The sequence below is a fragment of the Sorghum bicolor genome, chromosome 3 (assembly GCF_000003195.3).
Source record: "Sorghum bicolor cultivar BTx623 chromosome 3, Sorghum_bicolor_NCBIv3, whole genome shotgun sequence".
Lineage (NCBI taxonomy): Eukaryota > Viridiplantae > Streptophyta > Magnoliopsida > Poales > Poaceae > Sorghum > Sorghum bicolor.
In genome coordinates this window covers 63,402,974-63,428,801 of record NC_012872.2, presented here as the reverse complement: position 1 = coordinate 63,428,801, position 25,828 = coordinate 63,402,974, and the positions used below count along the sequence as shown (strand labels likewise).

Genomic DNA, 25,828 nt, shown 5'->3' with positions numbered 1-25,828 from the left:
ATAATTCGATATCAATTCCTATTCTAACCGACTAGAATTCTGCTTGATCTCCTCATCTTGTTTCCTTGCGCGAAACTCCAGGTTGTCGGATCAAGCCTTGAACTCGTCTCGTAATGGGCCAAGCTTCCTGACCGAAGTCTAGCCGTAAGGGTATAGGGGTTTATACCCCCACAGTGTATAAAGTGTGTGGGCACTGTCTTTTTTCGGTTTGATGATGATGAAGTGTACGTGTTGGTTCAAGTCTCTTCTTGGTCGTGTCAAACAGCTCAAATGGATCTTTTTGACTTTTGTGTCGGAAGCAGTTAAGAGCCTGTTCGCTTGAGTTTATATGTCTGTCAGTCGTTCAGCATATTGTTTTTCTCTCGCAACAAATCAACAAACTAAACTAACATTTTGTGGTGGCCAAATGTTGATGCAAGTGCATGGACAGCTCGTTACGTTCGTCTTTCTGTCCCTCTGCATCGCTCATCAGGTGAAGGGATTTGGATGCAGCTCGCACATGCGAAACGAAAGCACGAGTGGGGGCTCTCGGTACATACTCATAGGTGCGGTACTGCTGTAGCATGAATGATGTGCATGTGGGTACAAAACAACAAACTAAGGGCGGTCATTACTAGTGACGAAACATGCCAAATGGGGGTGCTTCCGTGCTTGCGATTAATAGCCTCCTTTTGTTGATTTTCGATCGGCAGAACTTCTCCGTCTTGTTTACATACATTCAATCAAACGCGAGAAGTTCAGAGGACCTGCACCTGCTCCGTCCAAGTCGGGCAAGCATACTGTAACGATGGCGATGTGAGTGCACATGCTAGCTGCGTCCCGGACGAGACGAAAAGCAAAGCTTGCATGCGTGGGGTTGTTTCATATAGCGATTTGCCGCTGGGCGCTGGCTGCTGATGTGCTTATTACCTTACGTCTGTGTCTTTACCTAGACGGGAGCTACTAGCTGTCGGCCCCTTGTGACCTACCTACCGTCTACCGGTGAATCTATTTAGTGCGTGATTCCGGCGCCCCTGCTGCAGAAATGCAGTGGTAGTGCTAGCTCCTCCGGCCAAATCTTTCAGTAGAGTTTGCGCTTGCGTTCCGGCCGGACCGCGCCATGGAGGAGCGCTCTCTTGCTTTCGAGACTGAATCGGCAGGAGAAGATGAGTGCTTCAAGGGCAACAAGGGCGGGTTCAGAGCCCTCCCCTTCATCTTCGGTGAGTTCCGATCCTCTTCTCAAACTGATATTGGTCATCGCCCTTGATTTTGCTCTCTTTTTCTTTCAATTTGTTCTCTACACAAGCCTTTGCTTGCCAGTAGCACGGAATCTTCATGTAGTTCATCTTCTTAGTTCTCTCATTGCCCTCTATGCTCAAAGAATTCTCATTGATCACCTAGCTTCCCTTCGGTTTTAATGGAGAATTCTGTGTGTTTCGGATGCCTAGCAAATGAGATGCTGGAGAAAGTCGCTGGATTTGGGCTCAACACCAACATGATCACGTACCTGACCGACAAGTACCACCTCAGCACCGTCACCTCCCAAACGATGCTCTTCGTGTGGGGCGCCATCTCCAACTTCGCGCCCATCCCTGGCGCCATCGTTGCCGACATGTACCTCGGCCGGTTCATGGCCGTCGCGCTAGGCTCCGTCGCGTGCCTGATTGTAAGTACTTGGTCAACGACATCAGACGCTCACTGCCCGTCTGTCTTTTTCCTCTGTCTCAGCTACCCTTCCAGAAGGTAATTAATTAACGCCATGGCACGATCGCTTCCGTTGTTGCCGCACTCTCTCGCTTACTCACAGGGGATGGTCTTCCTATGGCTGACCGCCACGGTCCCTGGAGCGCGGCCGCCTCCGTGCAACGGCGACCAGTGCGCGCCGCCGGGGGCGCGGCACCTCGCGTGGCTACTCGCCGGTTTCGCATTCCTGTCCCTCGGCGCCGGCGGCGTCCGGCCGTGCTCGATGGCGTTCGGCGCGGACCAGTTCTCGAGGCACCCCAAGCAGCGTCGGCTCCGGATCCTGCAGGCCTACTTCAACGCCTACTACGCGTCCATCGGCGTGGCGTTCATGGTCGCCGTCACGGCCATCGTCTACCTGCAGGACAACGTCAGCTGGAACGTCGGGTTCGCCGTCCCGATGGGCCTCATGCTGCTCTCCACGGTCAGCTTCTTCCTGGGATCGGGCCTTTACATCAAGGAGAAGGGCAAGAGGCAGATGTTCGCCGGGATAGGCGCCGCCGTCGGCGCGGCGATCAGGAACCGCGGGGCGCGGTTGCCGGACAAGACCGTCGATGGCGTGTACCATCACCTCAAGGACTGCAAGCTCGCTGTCCCCACGGACAAGCTGAGGTACGTCACTCACTCACGTCTCAGTCACGTCCCAACATGCAGTGCAGCAGGCAGAAGCAGCGTTTCAGCCTTCAACGATGCGTGGTCTGACGAACACGTTGGCGTTTGAGTTCAGGTTCTTGAACAAGGCGTGCTTGCTCCGTGCCACCAAGGAGGACGCGCCCTGCAACGGCTCGGACGCGGCGGCCTCCGAGCGGCACGGCCACGACGGGAAGAGGCCGTGCACGGTGGACCAGGTGGAGCAGCTCAAGTCGGCGATCCGCGTCCTGCCGATCTGGTCGTCCACCATCTTCCTCGCGCTGGCCATGAACCAGAGCTTCGCCGTGAAGCAGGCCGATACCATGGACCGGCGCGTCGGCGCGGGCGGGTTCCGCGTTCCCAGCGGCTCCCTGGCCGTCTTCAACATGGCCACCATGTCGCTGTGGTCGGCCAGCTACGACAGGTGGGTCGCGCCGGCGCTGCAGCGGTACACGGGCAACCAGCGCGGGCTCACCATGAAGCAGCGCATCGGTGGGGGTCTGCTCCTCGCCACCGCGTCGACGGCGGTCTCGGCGGCAGTGGAGGGCGCGCGGCGGCGGCTGGCGCTGAGCGGGGTCACCATCTCGGCGTTCTGGCTGGTGCCGCAGTTCGCGCTCGTGGGGCTCGCCGAGGCGTTCGGCGTCATCGGGGAGATCGAGTTCTTCTACACCGAGCTGCCCAAGAGCATGGCCAGCTTCAGCATGTCGCTGCTGTACATGGCCTTCGGAGTGGGCAACCTGGCCGGCGCCCTCATCGTGAAGGTGGTCCAGGTGGCGAGCATGCGAGGGGGAAGAACGGGCTGGCTCGTCGACGACTTGAACGCCGGGCACTACGACTACTACTACTGGCTGCTCACGGGCTACGGCGTCGCGAACTTTGTGTACTTCGCTTGGTGCTGCTGGGTGTATGGCGAGGAGGGGAAGAACGTGGAGTGGGAAGAGGAGGGCAACACGGAGCAGCCCTAGTCCTGTACTGAAGCCCGAGTTTGGACTTGGAACGCTTGTGTTGCTGTGAGAACCCTGTAGGTCTGAACAATGAACTTCTGGAAGCTGAATGTTCAATATGTGGTAGTATAAAGCATAAGTTAACTTTACTAGCTTATTAGTTATTGTTTAGGTTTGTCAGGGTCACAAGCAGTTTTAGACTTTTAGTCTTCCTACAAGTCAATGCATAACTTCATAATGCACAGTGACTCGAAACTTTTCTGATAAGGAAAGAAATGTGTGTGCAATGTATCTCAGCTCAGGCCGTTTCGAAAATTATTGTTCCATGCATGATAACGAATGCACTTATTTGCTAATCACTATAATGAGCCTGACTTACTAAACTTGAAGAAGGAAATGAAGATAAATACATCTATACACATCATGGCTAAGCTCCTAATAATTTCTTCAGCTCCTTCTTGTTAACCTGAAATAAGCAACAGTTAAGTCAGTCACAAGCACAATACGAGGGTATTTTCAAGATCATTCCTCACCTTTCCCATGGCATTCCGAGGAAGCGAATCCCACAGGTATAGTTTTGTTGGAATCTGGCATCCACAGAAAAAGAACCAATTCCATTGTCAAATGATACTGTAGATAATGATACTGTAGAGTATTTGAACTCAGGAGTCAGGACTGACATGAAGTCTAACAAGATCGTACCATACTGTAGATAGCTATGTAAATGTAGTTATAATAAGGTCATAAATGTCGTAAGTGATTTATGGACATTTTTGTTACTATAATGTGTTACTGACACTTTCTGTTACCAAAATGAAAATTTTATAATGCCAGGCAGCAAAGAATACTTGGGCGAATGCCAAACAAGCAAAGGAAAAACATTTGTGAAAGAACAACTGTAAAAAGGCAGCTAGGGAAAAGGCAAAATAATGCAAATAGCAAACCTTGTATGGAGCAAGCTTATCTTTCGACCAACTTGTCAATGCTTCCAAGGTTAGCACTGGCTTTGAGTCCTGCTCGGCCGTTTTCTTTGCATCCTCTTTAGGCACAATTATTGCACATATAACCTCTCCATAGGCTTCATCAGGCAAGCCAAGGACAGCGCATTCCAGTACAGCATCATGCTGAAGACAAAAACAGACAGGATTAGGTAACATGAGTAGGAAAGGGAGTTATTTGACTGTTGTGCAAAGCCTTCAGTAAACCTGTTAGTCTAAATTTGAGGAAAACGTCAGCTGATTTTGTAGGTGCATTGACTTTGTTAATATCATGCAGTGACTACAGTTCAAAAGTAAATTCCAGTGTATCCGAATTTACCTCTAACAGTACTGCCTCAATTTCTAAAGCTGACAGCTTGTAACCACCAAATTTCATAATGTCTGCATTTGTGCCTGCACAAGGTAGTGCAAATGAGGCTAGAAGGAATCCAAAGCTCTGACCCCAGGCAGTAACACCATGAGGTGATGAAAACAGCAACTAGAAAGACGTAAGTGTGCATATGCATAAAGTTAAGTGTTACTTACGTCCCAAAATTATGAAGTATCCTTCCTCATCTACAGTTACTGTATCACCTGTCTTGAAGAATCCGCCATCAATGAAGGATTCTGCTGTGACCTGCAAACAGAAATTCACCATTTTCAATGATGAAATGATGTATATTAACTTTTCAGCATGCGTCCTTTACTGGTTCCTATATGACTGAAATACCTAGTAAATTTGTCATTTGAGTAGTACAGCTTAGCATAAATGTCAATGCCAGCAATCTTATAAAAATACAAAGCATTAAAAAATAATACACTGCATTGCATCAAATGAAAAGATGTATGGTTTACAGCTGTAGTTAGTAAGGAGTAGGACCTTCCTAAAGGAAATGGAATGTTCCCTCCAAAACTGTACACCATGATAATCAATTGGCAAAAGTAGAAACAGCACAATCATACCTCTGGTCTTTTCCAATACTCCTTGAAAAGGGATGGACTTCTAATGCAGAGCTCACCAACTCCAGTTGTAGTTTCAGTTCCATCCTCCATAATAATCTTGGCCTGAGTCAGAAAGACGCTTTAAAGCTATGAAGCAATACAGAATACACAGAACAACTAATGCTTTGATGATACTCCTAACTCCCATGAATTGTTCATCATACCTCAACGCGTGGAAGGGGTTTACCAACTGTACCTTCTTTTCGGATACCATGCAATGGATTAGACAATGCCATGACAAACTGTCACCAATATTAAGTCTATCAGAAGCCATGTGGTTAATTAGTGTATTGACTAGATGGGGAAGAGTTAATATATTTTTACCTCAGTCATACCATAGCGTTCCAAAAGACGGTGGCCTGTCACTTCCTCCCACCTCTTCATAAGTGGGGACGGAAGAGCTGATGATCCACACATCTGCAGCGATTCAATGAATACTAATGAGAAAATGTTTATAATTCATGCATCAGTTCCATGATAGAGCTGAAAAGGTTTACAGGAAAACACACTAAGAATACAGATGTAAGAGTCAAACACAAACCAGGAAATCACACTTCAATAGACAGCAAGTGAAAAATGAATAATATATAAAGGAAAGAAATATATCTTAGCTCTCCCCCACACACACTCGATGTCAGTGAGATAATTAAGACACATTGAGGACCTCTTGGTCATAACGGAGTGTAGCATAAATACCAAGGTCCCTAATTAGGTAGTTGTGCAGATGATTGAACAAGCATAGCCACAATGCCTGTTGGACTTCACAGATTCAATAGCAGAATCCAAGAGTCCATGCCCATGGATATTTCCTTAAACCATGTACCATAAATTTGAATACTTTCAAGTAATTTTGTATGTGAGGATTTCAGGAACGAAGGGAGCTAGAGAAAGACTTAAACACTGTTTCCAATGAACATGAATAACTTACCATTAACCTCAGATGCTTTGCAGCATAAGAAGAGGCCGACTGTTGATCAGGATCCATACTATCATACCCTTGCAGCAGACGTGTATACATGGTTGGAACCTGCCATAAAAGAAGTATCAAATTACCTTAATGTATCAAACAATATGAAGAATAATCTGAAGATAGACTGTTATGCTATGATAGCGAATCATACTCCAGTAAATACTGTAATAGCCTCTTTATTTTTACTACCATCGTTGGGATATGATTCTCGCCATCTCTGCCATATCCCGCTTACACTGAATTTTGGTATAAACTCAACCTGCGATCACAAAGAATATACATTACCATGAAAGGAACTTTGTAGATGTGCTGCTGAAACAAGCTTCATTGTTTACATTTCCTAAATCAAATGCAAATGGATCTATTATGTCCGCAGAAGAGAACTCCAAATCTCCAATAGCTATAGAAGACTAGTTCACCTAAACTAAGCCATGACTGGCATGTTTGGGACTGCGTTGGTGGCAAAGACAAGCAAAGAATTGTGCCAAACGTCCCACGATGCGGACGATTCTCTCGACTGCACATGGCACCAGGACTGCGAGAATCGACTGCATACGGCACCGGGACTGCGAGAATGAACTAGCTCCTGCGTTTCCCGTGCCGCGGGTCGGTGGCTGCGGTACCCATACTACACCATACGGTCTGCAACTGTGGTCTCAAACACACCCAATATATTTTGACCAAACAGCATTTTTTCTCCTAAATAGAGCATTTATTTAGAGAGAAATAGGGAGAGAAATTACCACTGATCCTGAATAAAGGGGCGCAAATAGAGCATTGAAAAGGCCATGCACATGTACACTTGAAAGTTAAGGACTTCAACGATAATGACAAAGAAATGGATGCCCCCAAACATAATCATAATAAGAGACACTGTCACTGTTCAAAATAAAAATTGCAATGTGGTCCAGTTCTACTTCTAGCTACCATCATATTACATGAGTTTAACAAAAAAAAAATCTAGGGACTGGTGCATGTATTTGGTGCTTCAAACCAGAAGGAACATGACAAATAAAAACAAGTGAAACAAGAGTAAAGAACTAATGGTACCAAACATTTTCCTAAGAGAGAATCAGGATTCATGTAGTACAACTGCACTTAAAACCACTCTATGCCCAGCACGTCAGGAATCAGGATCCATGTGGAGCTGGCCCATGCATCCATAGCAAGCAGCTTACACTTTCTTCCTCCACTTCAAGTAGAAACATTAACACTGAAGTGCTATGTTGGGAATGTATGGGTTTATGTAACTGTACTGTTCTAACCTATCTCAACTTTTCATGCAGGACTACTGCCAAAACATTAATATACCTAGGCAGCTACTAATCTGCGTTGCTGAACATTGAATACTGCAATCACAATAAAGGTGTGGGCTCGGAAAAAAAAAGCAATACGAAATATCAGCATATGAATAGTGCTAAAAACTTAAATAGCAACAGCATTTATTGTGGATATGATGCAGCGGGAGACAGTGCAGAAATTGGTCTTCACTTCGATATCCCCACGCTTCTGATAGAATTTGAACCTGCCAAACCAGTGAGGATAATGTTATGTACATTACATCATCTATCTATCATGCCATCTAAAATGATCATATAGGAAATAAAAACCAAGTCACCCAAACCATTAAAACTCTTAGACCAATCAACTGTAATAGCAAAATCATGGAAATGTGGCAAAAATACAGAAATAGAATCAAGAACATAAAAAAATATTACCTTCTGGCTTATGTAAATTGTTCATCAGTTTTTAGAACCATTTATATATCTATTTAAAGATGAAAAACACACCTGAGAAAGTATGCCCTTGTGGGTGTGAACTACTCCTTTTGGTTTACCAGTTGTGCCACTTGTGTAAAGGATAAGAGCAGGGTCATCACCTGTATAATCAAACTCCAGAAAATAGAGGTTAGTAAGAGCAAGCAGAAAAATATTTGGAATTATTAGTGAGTGAGTAAGTGCTCAGGGTTGCATGGAAGTAATAGTAGAGACATAAAAGAGAGTATAGAAATAATAGTTGAAACACACAAAGGGGGACTATAGAAACAGCAAGAAATATCAGCCACTAAGTTCAAGTTTCAGTGGAAAGAGAGAGAGAGAGAGAGGTGAGCAATTCACCTTTGATTTTCTTTGAACTGTTGATATGAGTTATTAAAGTAGAGACTGATGAAGTCGCCTCATTGCTTGAAGGTTCTTGGGGATTTATTTCTGAAGATATACTAGTGATAGGTGGAAGAAGAGAACAATAAGCAGAACGCTTGATAGAAAGGTTCTCCATGACTTCATGATGCTCTTTGGTGCTTAAAACCATAGAAATATCCTATAAGCCGCAGAAATTAGAAACTAAAAGAACAAATTGACTTGGATTTCGATGCTTTATAAAGTTCATAGATTGTAGTTCACAATAGAACATGTGCAGCACTTGGCAAAAGAATATAAAACATTATGGTCACATGCACAATGCCAAAAAAAAGGGACAAAAGTTTAAAATCTTTTGTAATTAAGTTCTTTTTTTGGTGCAGTGCATATAACATCATTTTTTTTGCACAAATTCCTACAGCAAGTCTTTTGTATCTTTCTTTATTTGTTTTTTGTCCTTTTTTGTGAATCCAAGTGCACAGGTGCGCAAACCCAATTAGGTACAGAAATCTGCGTCAGCCACAAAATGCATTGATTTGTATATGAAATTTGTACATATGTGTAAGCTAGAAGATGTCCAATCATCCCGTGTGACCAATTTAAGAGTTAATAAACACTGCTATCTACATCAGCATAGTGCTTTGCTTTTTTTTGTAACATTATACTTTCAAGAAAAGATCAAAATAGAATCATAGCATGGCAGCCGAAAATGGTAGCATTTCATTTCTATAATGATATGTTGCAATATGAAATGTTGCTGTAAGCTTGGAACAAACCGAGTCATTCATGACATGAAGAAGCTCAGGTTCTGGATAACTAAGGGCAAGGGGTACTGCAACTCCACCAGAAAGCCAGGTTCCAAAGACCCCAGCAACAAATTCAGGAGAGGGTTTAGCCACAATGCCAACACGAGCTCCATGAAGGAATCCTGTTCCATTTATTCCTTCGGAAGAAGAATCTTGTATTCCATTGTGTGTCATCTAAAAGAACAGAAACGGTGAGGTTTTGCTTGTGTATTATCAATAGGCATTAAACAGATTAACAGAACAAGTACAGTTTATGTTTAACAGAGCTCTGTAAGGTAGACATAATGCATTGAACTATTTGGTTGTAATAAAATTGACTAAGGAAGCAAATTCCTGTAGATATGGTCAACAAAGTTCCTTGCAGTTAACGTATGCATTAAACTACTAAGCCAAAACAAAATGTCTGGGGAAGCAGGATCCAATTGGTCCCCATATTCTCAGAAGAAAACTTGAGTCTTGTCGGGAGAGAATTATCTTGGTAAACAGATTTGGAATTTAGGAGACAGATTTACAGAAAAGCTTGTGCAATTAAGACATTGATAAGGCCTTGTTGCAAACATGCAAGGTAAAGGACAGGATGTTTGAATGAAAACATTTGATACAGCATCCTCTAATCAAGATCTTCCATCCAGTTTTCAGAGCAATCCTGCGGAACACATACACCAGGAGTACCCTCCCAGCTTCCTATGTGCACTCACCGGGACTGCTTCAGCGTCGTCATGAATTCTGAACTTACATGTTGTTTGCATTAAAGTAAGTCGTAAGGACTCCCACATTATGACTGAAAATTATATCATATTGCATCCAAACAAAGAAAAAGGGAAGCTAATAAAACAATCATATAACTATGTGAGAACCTCGAAATGCCACTGAATGGGAAATCTTAAATGAATATGCAGAGCATGAAAGGAGCTGTGGTACATTTTTGCTGCACAGAATGTTGTGGACATCAAAAGAGGCTGCAATGAGCTGGACAAGGCTGTAGCTCTTTTTGTCAGCTCGTATGACAGCACGGACACCATCTACTGAGCCATGCTTAAGGACTTCTTGAACCACCTCCATGAATGTATGGGTACCCTGTCTGGTACTGTATGCTAAAAAACACAAGGAAATGGAAACGTTAGAGAGCAAAAACGAATGATTGTGCAATAATTTAAGTACTTAGCTAGAAGCTTCAAACCACAGCATGTAAATTTGATGACTAACAAACTAGTGATGTGTGTTGATAAAACAGTCAGCACGATTTCCTGAGTCAGTCAGATGGCCAATAACCTAGACCACTGCTTCTTAGATAAAACTATGAAGCACATTCTCAGCCATGCAAGAGCTGTGGTAACTAGAAAGCAGCGCATCAATTCAACGACAGCTAACAACTGACCCAGGTCTACGGGAATCCTCCCCGAGCACCATGATCGCCTTACACCCTGAGACACAGGAAGTTTCAAACCCACTACTCCACTAGGAGCAAAAGACAACCCCCTTTGTATCCCCAGTGCTTCGCTGGTCCACAATTTGGACCATAGCCTGCCCAATTGGACCGTTTTATGCATTATTAAGAAAAATCTGCTCATCAATCTCGTTGATCCGCAGTCCTAACTACACCTACAACCTTCTATGCAAGGCATCGCTAAGCGGCTGACGCAAAACGGCGAACACCATCCGTTCTACCAAACCATGACATGCAAAATTGAGTTTCGCGTCGCCAACTCCGGCCAGGAGTCGCCGAAATTTGCCAGCTCAAGTGGGCGACGTCCTTGTGGCAAAACGACGAACATCTGGCGCTGAACCGAAAACGAAACAAACAAAAAGTGAGACGAGAAGGTGGAGTAGCCGACCTGGAGAGGAGGAGGAAGAAGAGGTGAAGTGGCGTCGGAGGCGAGAGAGGGCGACGGTATAAGAGGAGGACGAGCAGCCGCGGAGCAGGTGGGGAGAAGAGGCGTGGGCCGCGCGGCGATTGAATGGCGTCATCAAGCGCGCCACCGCCCCGCGCCCCCACGCCTGCTGCGTTCGCATTTACGGGCAGCGCCGGGTGGTTGTTGGTGTGCGGCGCTCGCGGTTTCGTGGGTGGGTCTCTCACTCTCGCGGCTCGCCCGAGTCGCTGTTATCTCGGGCACGTACGAGTGCCCCCACTCGTCGTCGAGTAGTCGAGTATACGTACTAGGTTGGTTGGCCGGAGGAACAGCGGAATGGCCGGACGGAGCGGGGACTGGGTCCGGGTGGAGCCGCGTTGGTCGCTTTGATGTGGGTCAGTGGGTGATAGTCCGTTTCAAATTAGGGACTGTTTGGATCGTTGGAGGAATTAAAATCTATACTTAATAAATCAAGTTATCTAGCTTAAAATTTAATGTTTCATCACTTTTTAAAATTCATATATAAGTCTATCTTATAAATTTATAGGATAGAAGATCGAAATTGATTCTATAGATCACCAACTTTGCAACTTATAACGCACTCTTCAATCGCTCTTTTACGATAGAAATACAACATATAAGTATCTCTCTCATATAGCTAACAATAATATACAAATATAATTCCTATATAACCATATTAGCTTATTTATATGTGTCTAAATTATAATTATCAAAATGAATTCAATTCCAAGAAGACCTATAAGAACTTTTAATAATATTTTATTATATATTTAGACATAGTTTATATTTAAGCATAAAACAAATATTATACAACACTTGCCTTAGCTAGCGTAAGCATTAGTGGGCAGCCTAACATTTTGACGATCAAAAGAGACTTGGTTATTCAGAGCATACCATGGTGAAGCGCCAATATGATGGGACAAATTTTCTTGTCTTTGAGAGTTTGCGCTTTTGCTCTTTACTTATCACATTTATTAATATCGCTTATGTGACCTTTACCTTTGTAGATTAGATTAGACTAGTTAACAGAACTAGCTCTAGGTTGCAAAACTCTTTGCAGATTTGAGTGCATGTTAAACTAAAAAAATGAATACATATCCGATTTTATGTTGTTTTTCTAGTAGTAGTTTTATTTGAATTCTAGATATAAGGTTTGAATCAGGCACACCCATTCAATCCTCTTTTGGATCATTATGGGATCCTTTCAAGTGGTGGCAATAAAATGAAACCATATGTTTAACAAGCAAATCTTAACAGAGCTAGAAATGATACATGAGCTTTTTCCAGAAAAAAAACTGATACATGAGGTTTTTAGAGAAAACATTTAATATTTTTTCATATTTGATGTCAAAATATTTCGCATATTTAAAATTATATCTTTTAACAATAGTACAAAATTTTTAATGGAGGCAGTCATTTTTTATTAATGGAGGAGGCAGGCTTCGCAATCGTTTCCAATAGAAGGCCTCGATTAATCCATGACCTATGGAGGCGGCGGTTGGTTTTCCCGCCTCCATAAATCAAACACACAAAAGAATCCATTGGATAGGCCCGTCGATCGCATCCATGGGCCCGCCAAGCCCATCCTTGGGTCATCGTCAATGCATCTACACGTCCGTCGCTAATCCGGTCATGCCGCCTGTAGAACCACCACCAGGGATGCCATAGCCCTGGATCCGCCGCTGCCGAGTTGGATCCGTCGATCCCAAGCATGAGCCCCCATGTCCCCCTACAATCGAAGCCACTGAGCTAGATCTGTGTCACCACTAAGCGAGGGAAGGAGTTTGGGCCCATGCCGCCATGCCGACTGACAGAGGGAGCCGGCTCCCGCCACTGCCTCCGCCGTGGATCTGCGCACGGCGACGCGGGTGGCAGACAACCCACCCTAGATCCACGCCGCGGGAGAGAGCTACCGTGAGAAGGGGCCCTAGAACCGCCCAACGCTCGTCAGTCACTGCCTCTGCCCTGTGCTCGTCAGCCAGCCCTAGATCCACGATCAAGCTGCGGTCGCCTGGCTTCACCAACCTTCACTGGTGCCGGTCTGGATTAGAGCACGAGAAGGGAGACAGATGTAGGACAAGGGAAAGGGACGATGGTCGCTGAAACCATAAGGAAGAGGGAAGGAGGGCGCGCTGACAACCTGTGCGAGTGAGGAAGAGGAAGTGTTTCTAGATCTGAGCACAACGGACTGAAGAGAATAAGAGAGGCGCTGAGGGAGGGGAGGTGCGGCTGCGGGAGGGAGAAGTGAAGGGGAGCTTGCCAGATATATATAAGCTTGAGATATGAGGATTGGATATGTGCTCTGCCGGGCTGCGCCTTGGGCCAGAATTTTTTTAGACGGGCTTTATAGTGTGCCCGCTTTCGAAAATCAATTTATGAAGGCACACACCTTAAGACAATCGCCTCCAGAAATAGACTACTTTTAGAGACGGTCATCTTAAGTTATCTACCACCGTAAATCGATTTTACGAGGCGGGCAAAAATGATCATCTCCGTAAATGAAAAATGTCTGCCTCCGTTAATCGCAAGAATTAACCGAGGCACGGTTTGATTTTGTAACCACATCCGTTCAAAATTATTTGTGTAGTAGCGTAACATGAGCATCACATAAATCCTCTATTGCGATGACCTATCAATAATTTACCTAAATCAAGTGTCATCTTCTTAACCAACTCAGTTTAAGTAAATTAACTTCGATAATCCCAAGAGACGCCAGCCGTATACACACTAGCTTGCACGGACATAGGATCCTGACGGCTAATAAAATATACACATATATAGTTGGCACAAACTAAAAAATTGATCTTAACACGAGGTTAACATATCCAAAGGAAAGTGTTAGCTATTGCTACATGACAAACCTGACAATGGTTTGGGTTAAATCGGGTTATTTGGTTTGGTTTTACTTTTGGGCTGTATTGGTTTGGATTCAAACAGGCTGAAAAGGCTGTTGGGCTAGTTTGGTTTGGGCCCTATTAAAGTGGGCTGAACTGGTTTGGCTGTGAATAATAGAGTTTACAATGATTTTTTATTCTATCTATTTATTTTTTGCTTTTGTTTATGGCTAAATATAAACAATAGCATGAGGTGCCGATGAAATGGTGGGTTAAAAATGTATTTCAATAGGTCTAGCGCATAAGTGATATGGTTTGGTGTGGATGATTGAAGTCATGGTCTAATTTGGTTTGGATTTAACTTTCACATATATATATATATATGTTTTGGATTGGTGTGAGTTTGGTTTGGATCTCAACCCACAGGGTATGAAAGACCTTAAGTTTTGCATCGGGGCTTTTAATTTTTGAGGGACAACTATGAGGAGGGATTCACAATTGTTGTCTTATAGGGAATTAGATATGGCAGGTGTGGTGCATTGGTTTGGTAGCCATGAGTTTTTTTTGCGAAGGGAAGAGAAAAATTATATTAAAACGCGATACAATATGATCCCAAATACCTTTTTTTTATTGTCTTATTCACTAATGGCTTTCTTTGATGCATTTGATTCTTCCGGTAAATAAAGTAGGCCTTGTTTAGTTCGCCTCAAAAACAAAAAACTTTTCAAGATTTCCTCTCACATCGAATCTTGCGGCACATGTATGAAGCATTAAATATAGATGAAAACAAAAACTAATTGCACAGCTGTAAATCACGAGATGAACTTTTGAGTCTAGTTAGTCCATAATTAGATAATAATTGCTAAATAAAAATAAAAGTACTACAGTATCCAAAACCAACAAAATTTCGGAACTAAACAAGGCCTAAATATCTATATCTATGTCTATGTCTATGTCTATGTCTATGTCTATGTCTATGTCTATATCTATCTTTTTTGCGAAAATCTTCTATATCTATCTATCTCTGTATATATCTATCTTATATCTATATCTATCTATAATTCTATATACCGTAATAAAGCTAATCCCCACTAAAAGTTAGTTATCACCTTAGTGGCACTAGCTAATAACCATATAGTTTAAGAATTTCCCTTCTAATAGTACGGTCGTATATCACTTATTGGATTTTAAGCATTGATAGCTCTCGTTGGCTTTCAAACTCTGAGTTTCAAGGTGACAAGCGACAAATGTCCCGGCAAGTTTATTGTTGATAGTATTTGCTAACAATTGATCCTTCATAGTGAGCGAAACACATTGTGCTTTATGCCTATACTTTCTTCATACTGATAATTCAAGTCGTTTTGGATAGTGACACAGTCTCCAAAACATAATTTTAACTTTCTATTTTTCATACTGATAATTCATTGTCCAAAACGACTTGTTTTCTAGGTATGGAGAGAATTTATTTTTATAAAGTACTTTTCAATACAAATCTATTTATATGGTTTTTATATTTCTAAACTCAACAACTTAAAGTTCTCCATGTTTATATTCATAATGTTTTGATCTAAGCCTAGTTCAAAATGATCTGAATTACTAGTATGGAGGGGTATTTTGTTTCTGTAACCGTTAAATCGAGCACTCAAAAAATCAAAACCCGATATCTAAAATATCAGCACAAAATTAGAATTTGAAGACTGGAACCTTCCCTTCCGAGTTCCGAAAGCAGAAATGGCCGGAGGCCGTAGAGAGGCCCACGAACCAAAAATGGCGATCTCCACGGGCTCAACAATGGCCTATTCCACTGAAACCGAAGACTAGTCACACCTTTTAAAAACCCTCGCGCGAGATTTTCACGCTACAACGTGTACCTTCCCGCGAATCCAAAAAACGGAAACAGACTGACATATAGGCCACACATTATCTGGACCCATGTGTCATGAGACACAGACTGCGTAAACCAGGTCCCGGTGCTTTTCCCGGAAAACGAACTCCGCGAGTGACAGGACGGATCCACATTGCGCGACCGAGACCCCGCCGCATCTCCGCGCCCTCACACCGACTGCGCAGCCCCACCGGATCCTCGTCCCCATGGCCCACGTGTCAGTAGGGGACGCCGCGTGCGCCTACGGCGAGGTGAACAATTCCGAACCCGTCGAATCGAACGGCGAGCGGTCCAACAACCCCACATCTATGAATTCGAGCCGCAGGATGCTGCTCAGCCGCGCCTCCGCCGTCGGATGGCGGGTCGCCTCTCGGATCCGGCCGTAGAATATGAATTTGATTTCGAAAGGGAAGAGTGGGAGAGAAAGAAAGGGGGGAGAGGTGGCATGAGAGAGAGAGAGAGAGAGAGAGAGAAGAGGGCAGTCGAGAGCAGCAGGGAGAGAGGGAAAATCCACTAATCCCCCACCCCAGCTCTCTCAGAATCCGCCATTCCCCTCCGCCGCAAACCCGCGTCGGAGCTCGTGGCGAGCGCCGCCACCCCGCACTCGGCTGCGGGGCCTCCGGCCCCTTCGATCTGGAGCCGGCGGCCGCGATCCCGCCGCGGGTCTCCCCGCGGCCGCCGCGAATTGGGTTTGTGTTGACGTTACCGGTGGGCGGAGGCGTTTTGATCCTGTAGCTGCCGGGTTGAGTAGATGGCGGGCAAGGAGCAGGGCGGCCCTCCGCCGCCGCAGAGGCCTCCCGTGCCCGCTGCGTCCATGCAGCCGCCGATTAAGAAGCTAGTAAGGCAGCTCGATTTCAACTCGGCGGCGTTGGCGGGGAACCCCGCGATGGCGGCGGCGGCCGCCGCCGTTTCTAGGGCTCTGCAGCCGAGGGCGTTGCCCGTGGGGTTCCAGCATCCGCAGCACGTGAGGGCTGCCATGCCTATGGGGATGCCGCAGCAGCTGCACCAGCGGATTCTGCCGGTGATGCGCCCGCACCAGGTGGTGGGGCATGTGCCGCTGCCGCGGCACGCGGTGCCGATGGCGGTCCCTGTACCGCAGCTTCGTCCGATGCCGCCGCAACCAGTCCAGCGTCCCCCGGTCGCGGTTCCCTTGTGAGTGTCCCCGTTCTGAGATTTAGAAGTTTTGAAACTTCCGCCTCTCTGTTTGGTACGGGGCTCATTTTGCTCGATGACAGAGCCCATTTTCGTCTTGATTCATATGCTGAACGTGGGAACGTTTCTGATTTTCTGAGTGTCACCACGAGGCAGTTTCCAAATTTTGCTGTGGACTTGTCATTGCTTGGAAACGAAGACACATATTTGCGTTAGATGAGCTTATTGATCTTAAACTAACTCTTGTAGGAAAGTTTCAGCGCATTCTCCCTGCTGAAGATCGAAATATTTCAATTTTTTTTCTTTGAAATTTGCATCTTGCTCCATTGTTCTAGTTATGCTTTGGGGCCTTGTAATGTAGGAAACCAGAGTCACCAAAACCACGAGCAAGACTCTATGAAGGAAAAGATAGCACTCCCACGAAGAAGAAGTGCTGCAATTGCAGGAACTCCAGATGTTTGAAGTTGTAAGTCAGATTCTATCCTTAGCTTGAGAAGAATCAAATATAGGAAAGGACTTGTAAGTCAGATTCTATCCTTAGCTTGATAACAATGAAATATAGTAAAGGACGTTTTCTCATGTGGACAATGTTCTCCTCATAGATGTAGGTTAGATGAATATAGCAAAAAACTTAGTAAACACGTACATGTAGATGTAGGTTAGATGAGAACAGGTAATTGTAATACAAATAATTCCAGAAATCTTTCTAGCATCCTTTCAATCCTTCATATTGTCTCGAAAACCCTAATTTCTGAGTCTCTGCATACCTTTACAAACCTATACAGTGTGTCATTGTTTTGACCTCCAAGTTCAAGTCACCCCACCTCCCTTTTTAAATACAAAGAATGTACTGTTGTTCATTTTTCTTCCAGCTGGGCATCTTGTGTATATACTTATCCACCTGAAATCTTTTTATGGTTCCTTTTACAGGTACTGTGAATGCTTCGCTTCTGGTACTCACTGTGATGGGTGCAACTGCACCAACTGTTTTAATAATCCTGAGAATGAGGTTGCCAGGCGTGAAGCTATTGAAGCTACATTGGAGCGTAATCCAGATGCTTTCAGGCCTAAGATTGGGAGCAGCCCACATACGAATAGGAATAATGTATGTTATGTTGTCCAAATATTGTTTGCATAGTTACTTTCTAAAGGAACATTTATTGCCATTTGTTTTTCCTTTGAGTTTCAGTTAGTTATAGCGATGCCCATGCTCATGTTAGAGGTCATAGTTTATTCTAATTGAGAGGGTTTGAATTGAAAGAGGAAAAAGGAGAGCATTGCAATAAATTTATACGAGAAGTTTCATGATAAAACCTGACATATTAAAATTATTTATTTTTGAAGAATTCATGCCTGTAACTCATTTTCTTAAAGTTACTCTGACGTCTCTTTGGAAATGTGTATCAATGTAGTTAGATTTGTGTGTGTGCTTGGCATTTTGTAAGTCCAAATTTAAATCCTCAAAAATTAAAAATCAACATGCCATATTTGACATTGTCTGAGATGGAAAATTGCTATTGTTGAACGTTAATCAAGCTCTTATCTCTTTATTAAACTATTATTGATAAGCTTTCTGTAAAAAATATATCCTAGCAAGGTAGGAAGAAGACAAGGTCGCTGAAAAGTCTAATATTCAGTCTTCCCTGCAAAATGTTTGCCACCTATGCCCTAGTAAAGAAGTGCATGTTTTGTTTCCTTCTGCTTATACTAATATGAAGTGTACCTCCAGCCAAAAAAACAAGCTGTTCTAGAATACATCAACTTTTGTAATTTGTTCATCTCTACACAAAATCTACTTATATTTATTAAAAAACAATATTCATGGATTCACCAGCAAAAAGTGCTTCAGTGTAATTATAATGTTATTGATTTTCTATAGTGTATTTTTAGAAAAACGATGGTAGAAATGGGGCATCAGAGACTATTGATACCTTAAGTAACAAGAAATTTAGACTGCAGGACGCAGGTAGTATTTTTAGTTGAAAAGGAATAATGTTTTCAATAGGAAGGCCATATCCATATTTTCTCTTGTTATTCATAGCTAGCAATAGTAATTGGGAACTGATGAGATTTTGATAAATCAAACATGCTATTCCACTAACCTTAGACCCTAACCCTATTCTATTTACTATCAAATACAGACATTATCTCATTATTGCATTTCATTTTGACCATGTTATTGTGCTTCCATGACATGTGGCATTAATTCTAGTCCATGAAATTGCCAGGAGGTGTCTAGTGATCTCCCTTTAGTAGGGAAGCATAATAAAGGGTGCCACTGCAAGAAGTCAGGATGCCTCAAGAAGTACTGTGAGTGCTTCCAAGCTAATATACTATGCTCTGAAAATTGCAAGTGTATGGATTGCAAGAATTTTGAAGGAAGTGAAGAGAGAAGAAATCTTTTCCAAGGGGATCACAAAAATGCAATTAACATGCAGCAGGCGACAAATGCAGCTGTAAATGGTGCTATTGGAGCTACAGGATTCCCTTCTCCTTCCACATCAAGGAAGAGGAAACATATTGATCCTTCACTTGATAATTCAAATAAGGAACATGTAGCGCACAGGAATTATCACATATCTCAGGTAATGGCCATGCCTAAGACTTGAACTTGCACTGTTTTCGCCTCATTTCTTTTTCTGGGAATGGCTTTGTGTTCTTGCCTTATTGTCTTCAGGAGCAAGCTGAAGTGCTTTGTTCCATCACTAGGAGTGAATTTTATTCCATGAATTGAATTTATGAATAGTGTCTCAAAACTTTTCTTTTTTACGTGACAAAGTAGTGTGCCAGACTGCCACTGTTAGCTCCTTATACTCTACTTCTAGTAGACAAATGTGCAAATACACTAGTAGTCCTGTGGTTGGTCACTGAGTAAACATACCAGCCGGCAGCCAGCTGGGGTTCAAATCCTGCCTTGTACCCAAATAAAAATCACTGTGCCTCACTAAAAGGGATAGGGTCATACTTATCAATGCCGTTCCGGGTGCTATTCTGGTTTGCTCACTGGAATGAAACATTTCGGTACTGGATGATACCAGTTACCATTCCGGGATACAATAAATAAAATAACAAATATATTTACAATTAACAAAAACATGTACATGATATAAGCATGCATTCTGGTACATGCGTTGGAGTTGTGCATTGCAGGCAACAAGCCTAAAACAAATAGTTAATGAAGAATAAAATGAGGTTCTAGGTGTAGATTGCACAAACACACACCCTATGGCCCAGCAGTGGGAGAGAAAAAGTAGGGCCCTTGCTGCCTTTGCTGGAGGTTGTGCGCTGCCGGAGTACAGGACCATCAGGAGTCATTACACGTTGCAAGAAATGCTGTGGCAGGATGGTACCTAAACCAAGAAAAGGAAGATTCCACATGGAATAGCCGGAACTAGCGGAAGTGGCCGGGATTTGGATTCTGGCTGGTACAGTATACAGTGTTGGCTGTGCCGGTCCTTCACTGGTAGGAGACATTATGGCCGTTACCGAAATGGTATTTACATGCATGGGTAGGGTGCCGGTCTGTGGTAGGTAGTTGCAGGTTTTCTCAGCCGGTTTTGCTGAGGTTTCTTCTTAGTACAAAGCTGTGGGGCGGTACCCCCTCCCAGTTGAGTTTTTTTAGATAAATGCACCTTACAGAATTCATTTTTTCTATTTTCGTGGGAGAACTTTGAATTATCTAGAACATAATTGCAAATTAAAATTGATTTTTGACAAGGAGATTAGACAAAGCTACTTGTGGCAGCAGTTATTATGAGACTCTGTTGAAACTAGTTGTATGTACTTCGCACTTTAATCAGTCTGTTTATCAGAAAAATGCAGTACCTGATGGTCCAATTCCAATAAGCCAGTCTGCACATCCTCCAAATCTGGGCCCCTTTAAAGTTACCTACAGGTAACCCATAAGCTATATAACATGTTCATAGAAAGCCTACCATATTTGTTTTCTATTGATGGGTTTCTGCCATCCCACTCCAGGCCCCTTTTAGCAGACATTGTGCAAGAAGAGGACATAAAGGAGCTATGCAAGCTTTTAGTGGTGGTATCAGGAGAGGCTGCAAAAACATATGCTGGTACTGCTATTGTCTTTATGTTGATTTTACCTTTTGCGACTTAGAAACAAAAAGTTACATTCAGTTCTGTATCCATGAGTTATCTTGTTGATATGCAGTGAAGTAACTCACATAGATCAGCACCTGTTTGTTTCAATATTAACTTGTCCCGTGTAGATGCAAGTTATTCATTTCTTGCTTCAACATTGGATTCAATCTTTTGTTTTGACTTGTTTACAAGTTTACATCATTTCCTGGGAATTTGGATGCTGGTGAAGTGCTTTATCAAAGTTTATTTTGACAACAACCAGAAGATAAGATATAGGGACAAAAGTGTTAGTGCTTCATCTCTCCATGCAGAAAATAAATGTTATTGAGTTATTTGGGTTTTGCTTGGATGTGCAGCTATTACCTCTAATATATACTGTTATGTTATACTCTAAATTACTAAGCGCTACATATCATGGTCAAGGTTACCATTTGCTTTTTCCTGTTGGAACTGCACGAGAGTTGGCAAGCAGTTGATATGTGCAATCACACTTTCTGTTTCTCAGATCATCTGTGAGCGTTTCACTGCATATTTTCACTTCTGTCCTTCAATGTGCTATATTTATTTATCAATATAAGTATGGACACACATTACATGTAGCATTATTTCATTCCCCCTGAGACCTGCAAGTATGCACTATTGTATGTTAAGAGAATGCAACCAAGAACAACCTAGAGGATTAATGGATTATAAACAGAGTCTGCAAAATGGTTAAATGGGCATTAATTGGATGGTTATGTGCTGCTCATTGTATTATTTTCATTAAAATAACAGGCCGGAAAACGATGGAAGAGAGGGTTGGCGAGAAGGAAGATGAAAGGGGAGGACAGAAGGAAGATGACAGGGCAGGTTCCCTAGCATTGACAAACCATGACAGAGAAGGAAATAATCAAGATCCAGATCAAAAAGCATCAATTGATGACCATTCAAGCAGAGGAACTCACACGGGCAAAGCTATTCTAGAAGAATCCAGACCTAACTGCGCTGATGATCAGAAGTCCAATAGACCTATGTCTCCTGGAACACTGGCACTGTTGTGTGACGAAGAAGTGAAAATGTGTGACGAACAAGATACAGTGTTTACGACTTCTCAAAATGCTGTTCCTCAGCAGACAATAACTGTCAACCAAAACCAATCTGCACTGTATGCAGAACAAGAAAGAGTTGTGCTGACAGAATTCCGTGATTGCCTCCGCAAGTTTGTGGAACGCGGAAGAAATAAAGGTACACCAAATTTTCCTATTCACCATGCTAATTGCTAATGCAAAATCCTTACACATGACCTCATCTTGTTACTTCACATCAGTGATTTTCTTTTGAGATGGGGAATACAATTTATTTTATTATAAAAAAAGAGAAGAGAAAGATAGTTTGGTCAGTGATATTTGCCAGCATTTCATAATATATGGATCCATCTGACTGAATGGTTTTATGGTCTTGTGCTGTCTGACTTAAGAGTTGAACTTGGTGACTTCCTAGCTCATTTATACAAGTATTTTTCTTCCATTTTATCTGGGAACTGAGAATCCATTAGTAAACCTAGGAAGGCTAGAGTGTATATTGTGCGAGATATATCCTTTTCTGTTTGCTTTCTAGGGCTAGGATGAGTTTAATCCTGATTATTCTCCCCTGCAGAGAGAAGATACTCCTCCATGGCAATCGAATCTGAAACATCTGCCAATCCTGGACAGGTAAATGGTGTTTCTCAAGTACCATATTCGAAAGTAGATGTACCTGTTGTAAAAACATATCCGCAGAGTTCCAGCAGTAATGCTGGAAAACCTGTTACTGGCTTTTTGGACAAAAACTGAAGCCTGGGCGTTCCAGGTTTGTACTCAGGGTGTTACAATGATCAAGGGAATCGTGTTTTCACCCCTTTAACATGTCGATCAGATACCTGTATCAGTCTTGATAGATATAATTTATATTTTAGAGAATTCCAATCTATTCTCATTGGTCAGAATAAGTGTAATGCTGGAATCTGGTTAGTTAGTTTAGTCATTCAACCTTGTCGTATTTTCTACATTGTAGTTTCTCTCTGTTCTTTCCCCTGTCGAAATTTCATCATTTGCCATCCGCCTGATTCGAGCCAAGATGTATCTGGGTGGGTGCTTATTTCAAAATCAAAAGTCAAAGGAAGACAAGGTATCAATGCAGAGATGAACCCATCTGTCCTTGTTGCACTGATGTTATTCTGAACTCGCATGATCTTTTTAGCACGAAAGGTGACATGTGCTACATCGATTCCATGGCTCTACAACTTTCGGCTGCCTTGTGAACTGTGATGTTTGATTGCTAACCCACAGGGTAATTGTAACGGCGTCCTCATTCACCGCTGGCCATTACTGAATCTCTTTGACATCTTTCTTCTTTGTTGCGCTGTTTCCATGATTTCAGATGTAAATACCCTTTCGTTCTTGTACGTGAAATTGAATAGCCGAAGCATTCAATACAGGAAGAATCCGGGTGTCTGTTTTCATTAGACTCGTACAGCAAGAGGTCCCAGTCCAAGTTTTGGTACTGGGAAAACGGCTTTAATCACACTAACCTGTACAGAAAATTGGTAGTGCTTATATAGAGTCAAAAATGGTAACACTCATAGCTTGCAGACAGTTATATTGCATAATTGCATTCGGTATGTTTGCAGAGAACCCATGACAGAATGCTTGCTGTCTACTGTCGCCTGCAAAGGTTACTGCCCCAGGATTTGAGATACTGAGTTTTTGATGTTCTTCAGAAATTCTTCCCTGCAGATAATATGAACTAATCAATCCAAAGGGCAAAATAGGACCCGTGATGAATCGAGCGATAACTCATAGCTTGGAATGGAGGGAGTGTATCCAAAGAGGTCCGGCAGTCATCCTCTCATGCCTGCTGCGGTTTTGCACGTATGTAATGGACTAATGGTACTTAGTACGATGGTCGGATGGACCAATCGAACGAACATAATTGAACAGGAGTAGTTATTACCTCTTTGGCTTGAAGAGGAGATTGTTGTAGATGAAAAGCTGAAAATGTCAAGAGTGATAATCAGGGCTCAGGAAAACTTACTTGCGATAATATAAAATATTTGAAAAGATAGTGACAAAAACTTACCCATGCAACTAATATCCCAACCAGTTCAAATAGAAGAGGAAGAACCGGGAGCTTATCGATGATCTAAAATGAACGAAAACATGGAGCAGATTAACCTCATGTGGCTTGTAGGTGAACGCTTATCTGTTAGGAATCGAAAGCTGCAACATGTCATTTGGAATGTACCTCAATGAGGTTGACTGAAGCCCATAATGCAGCTATTGCGGCAAAGCCTATACCAGCTAGACCAAAAATGTCTTCCGCAGTGCTGAACTGTATTCGTTTTTAGAGAAAAAAAAAATCATACGAGTTTGGTTAGTCTTAAAAAATGTCTGCAAACCATACGAGTTTGGTTAGTCTTCATTCATATATAATACAAGCTTGATATGGCTAATTAGATTTTCATTAGTCACAAGTCACAAGGACAAGAAACTCACAGAACTGGTGACGTATTTCACTATGCTCCCGGATGATTCTGAACTGTCCTGCGCAGCCTTGGCAACGACACTGCGGCTCCTTATTAGCTTGTCTGCACCACGCACGCATTGCAGAACACAATGATGCATGTGAATTCCGCACCAGGCCTCTATGACCAAGAGGGAATAAACAGAAACGCAGCAGCCCATCGGAAGGCAAATTTACCTGAAAAAAGTCTGGGAGATGGCAGCCATGGGGGACGGCCGCCGGAGAGGCTCCTCTTGCCGGATGGCGCGAGAGACGCCGCAGGCTGGGCGACGGCGAGGCCACACGCCATCATCATGGCTGCGCACCTGCGAGAATCGCTGCAGAAGGAGACGGAATTGAGAGGCACGAGGCGATGTGTGATGCGTGTGGAGGGGAACCGAAGAACTGCTTGGAGTTCCAACGTCTTTGCTGCGCCGCACGGCACCGGATGTGAACTGGAGCTCTCTGGTCCACTAACGCAACATCGGGTGTCTGGTTTGCAGATTGCCCCCCTGACTTGTGCGCATATTTCGACTCGTCTCCCCGCCAGATGGGACATGGGAGGTGTGAACACTGAACAGTGGCGACAAGAAGCTGTATCCTGTATACTGTATAGTCTGAAATGGTTTTCAAGAGATCTCCATTGAGCACTTAAGGAAAGCAAATAATATGACACATGTGCTAACTTGGCAAGCTATGATTTTCAGAACAAATTATATCTGGGACGATGATCCCTCTAGTTTTATTATTCAACTATTATCACAAGATGTAACTATCTTCAATCAATAAAGCTTGCCTCAGGACTTTTATATATAAAAAAAAGCTGTATGCTGTAGGGATTCGGGGACTCTCCGGTCGGTGATGGAGATGGAGCCACTAAACAAACAGCAGATTCCTTAATCAGGATGGACACGTGCAGCCTGAATGAAACCGAACAAAATGCTAGACACAAGAATCCAACCGGCACCATCTGAGCAGCCTTCGCAAGTGTACAGCGCGCCCGTGACGAGCCCAGCTGCCCCTGCGAGCGCACGGCGCCGCGCCGTCCGAGCGTCCGAGCCTCTCGGTCCTCGGGGGAGGGACGCGCGCGCCCACGCCACGAGAAATCCCGTCGTCTTGGCGTTCATCGCGTGGGCGGTGTGCCTCCCTGCGCGGAGCCGCCGCCCCGCGCCAAAGGGAGGTCACGCGACGGCGTGGGCGGCTTGTCTCCTTGCCCCCCGGCTTATTTGTCCCCGGACGCCCACTTCCCGCTCGTCTGCGTATGCCATTTCTGTGCTAGC

At 43.6% G+C, this 25,828-nt stretch overlaps 4 protein-coding genes across 8 annotated transcripts; 2 read left to right on the top strand and 2 right to left on the bottom strand.

Moving 5' to 3' along the window:
- LOC8079229 (protein NRT1/ PTR FAMILY 1.2) lies at positions 568 to 3,499 on the top strand. The gene is made up of 4 exons (XM_002458484.2): positions 568 to 1,199; positions 1,428 to 1,645; positions 1,787 to 2,331; positions 2,447 to 3,499. Exons 1-4 carry the CDS (start codon positions 1,100 to 1,102, stop codon positions 3,312 to 3,314), a joined length of 1,731 nt encoding a protein of 576 aa, XP_002458529.1. The 5' UTR covers positions 568 to 1,099; the 3' UTR covers positions 3,315 to 3,499.
- On the bottom strand, positions 3,527 to 11,303 carry LOC110433879 (malonate--CoA ligase). 3 transcript variants are annotated; one of them, XM_021456815.1, is made up of 17 exons: positions 11,022 to 11,303; positions 10,108 to 10,273; positions 9,157 to 9,360; positions 8,360 to 8,561; positions 8,033 to 8,121; positions 7,698 to 7,767; positions 6,986 to 7,038; positions 6,394 to 6,501; positions 6,201 to 6,299; positions 5,597 to 5,689; positions 5,437 to 5,514; positions 5,234 to 5,335; positions 4,817 to 4,907; positions 4,611 to 4,684; positions 4,238 to 4,417; positions 3,827 to 3,880; positions 3,527 to 3,759 (listed from the first exon to the last, which is right to left on the bottom strand). In XM_021456815.1, the coding sequence occupies exons 2-17, from the start codon at positions 10,246 to 10,248 to the stop codon at positions 3,721 to 3,723; spliced, it is 1,677 nt and encodes a 558-aa protein (XP_021312490.1). In that variant the 5' UTR covers positions 10,249 to 10,273; positions 11,022 to 11,303; the 3' UTR covers positions 3,527 to 3,720. The 3 variants fall into 3 exon arrangements, with proteins under 3 accessions (XP_021312490.1, XP_021312488.1, XP_021312489.1); XM_021456813.1 differs by having other exon boundaries at positions 10,108 to 10,280; positions 11,022 to 11,245; XM_021456814.1 differs by lacking the exon at positions 11,022 to 11,303 and adding an exon at positions 10,565 to 10,611.
- On the top strand, positions 16,222 to 23,052 carry LOC8072106 (protein tesmin/TSO1-like CXC 5). Its single transcript, XM_021456684.1, has 8 exons — positions 16,222 to 16,928; positions 17,290 to 17,394; positions 17,859 to 18,033; positions 19,157 to 19,513; positions 20,741 to 20,823; positions 20,907 to 21,001; positions 21,804 to 22,253; positions 22,665 to 23,052. The coding sequence occupies exons 1-8, from the start codon at positions 16,528 to 16,530 to the stop codon at positions 22,838 to 22,840; spliced, it is 1,842 nt and encodes a 613-aa protein (XP_021312359.1). The 5' UTR covers positions 16,222 to 16,527; the 3' UTR covers positions 22,841 to 23,052.
- LOC8079228 (protein CURVATURE THYLAKOID 1C, chloroplastic) lies at positions 23,421 to 25,046 on the bottom strand. 3 transcript variants are annotated; one of them, XM_002456344.2, is made up of 6 exons: positions 24,747 to 25,046; positions 24,542 to 24,633; positions 24,291 to 24,377; positions 24,126 to 24,188; positions 24,000 to 24,037; positions 23,421 to 23,776 (listed from the first exon to the last, which is right to left on the bottom strand). In XM_002456344.2, exons 1-6 carry the CDS (start codon positions 24,862 to 24,864, stop codon positions 23,722 to 23,724), a joined length of 453 nt encoding a protein of 150 aa, XP_002456389.1. In that variant the 5' UTR covers positions 24,865 to 25,046; the 3' UTR covers positions 23,421 to 23,721. The 3 variants fall into 3 exon arrangements, with proteins under 3 accessions (XP_002456389.1, XP_021312360.1, XP_021312361.1); XM_021456685.1 differs by lacking the exon at positions 23,421 to 23,776 and adding an exon at positions 23,786 to 23,903 and having other exon boundaries at positions 24,747 to 25,023; XM_021456686.1 differs by lacking the exon at positions 23,421 to 23,776 and adding an exon at positions 23,790 to 23,900 and having other exon boundaries at positions 24,747 to 25,023.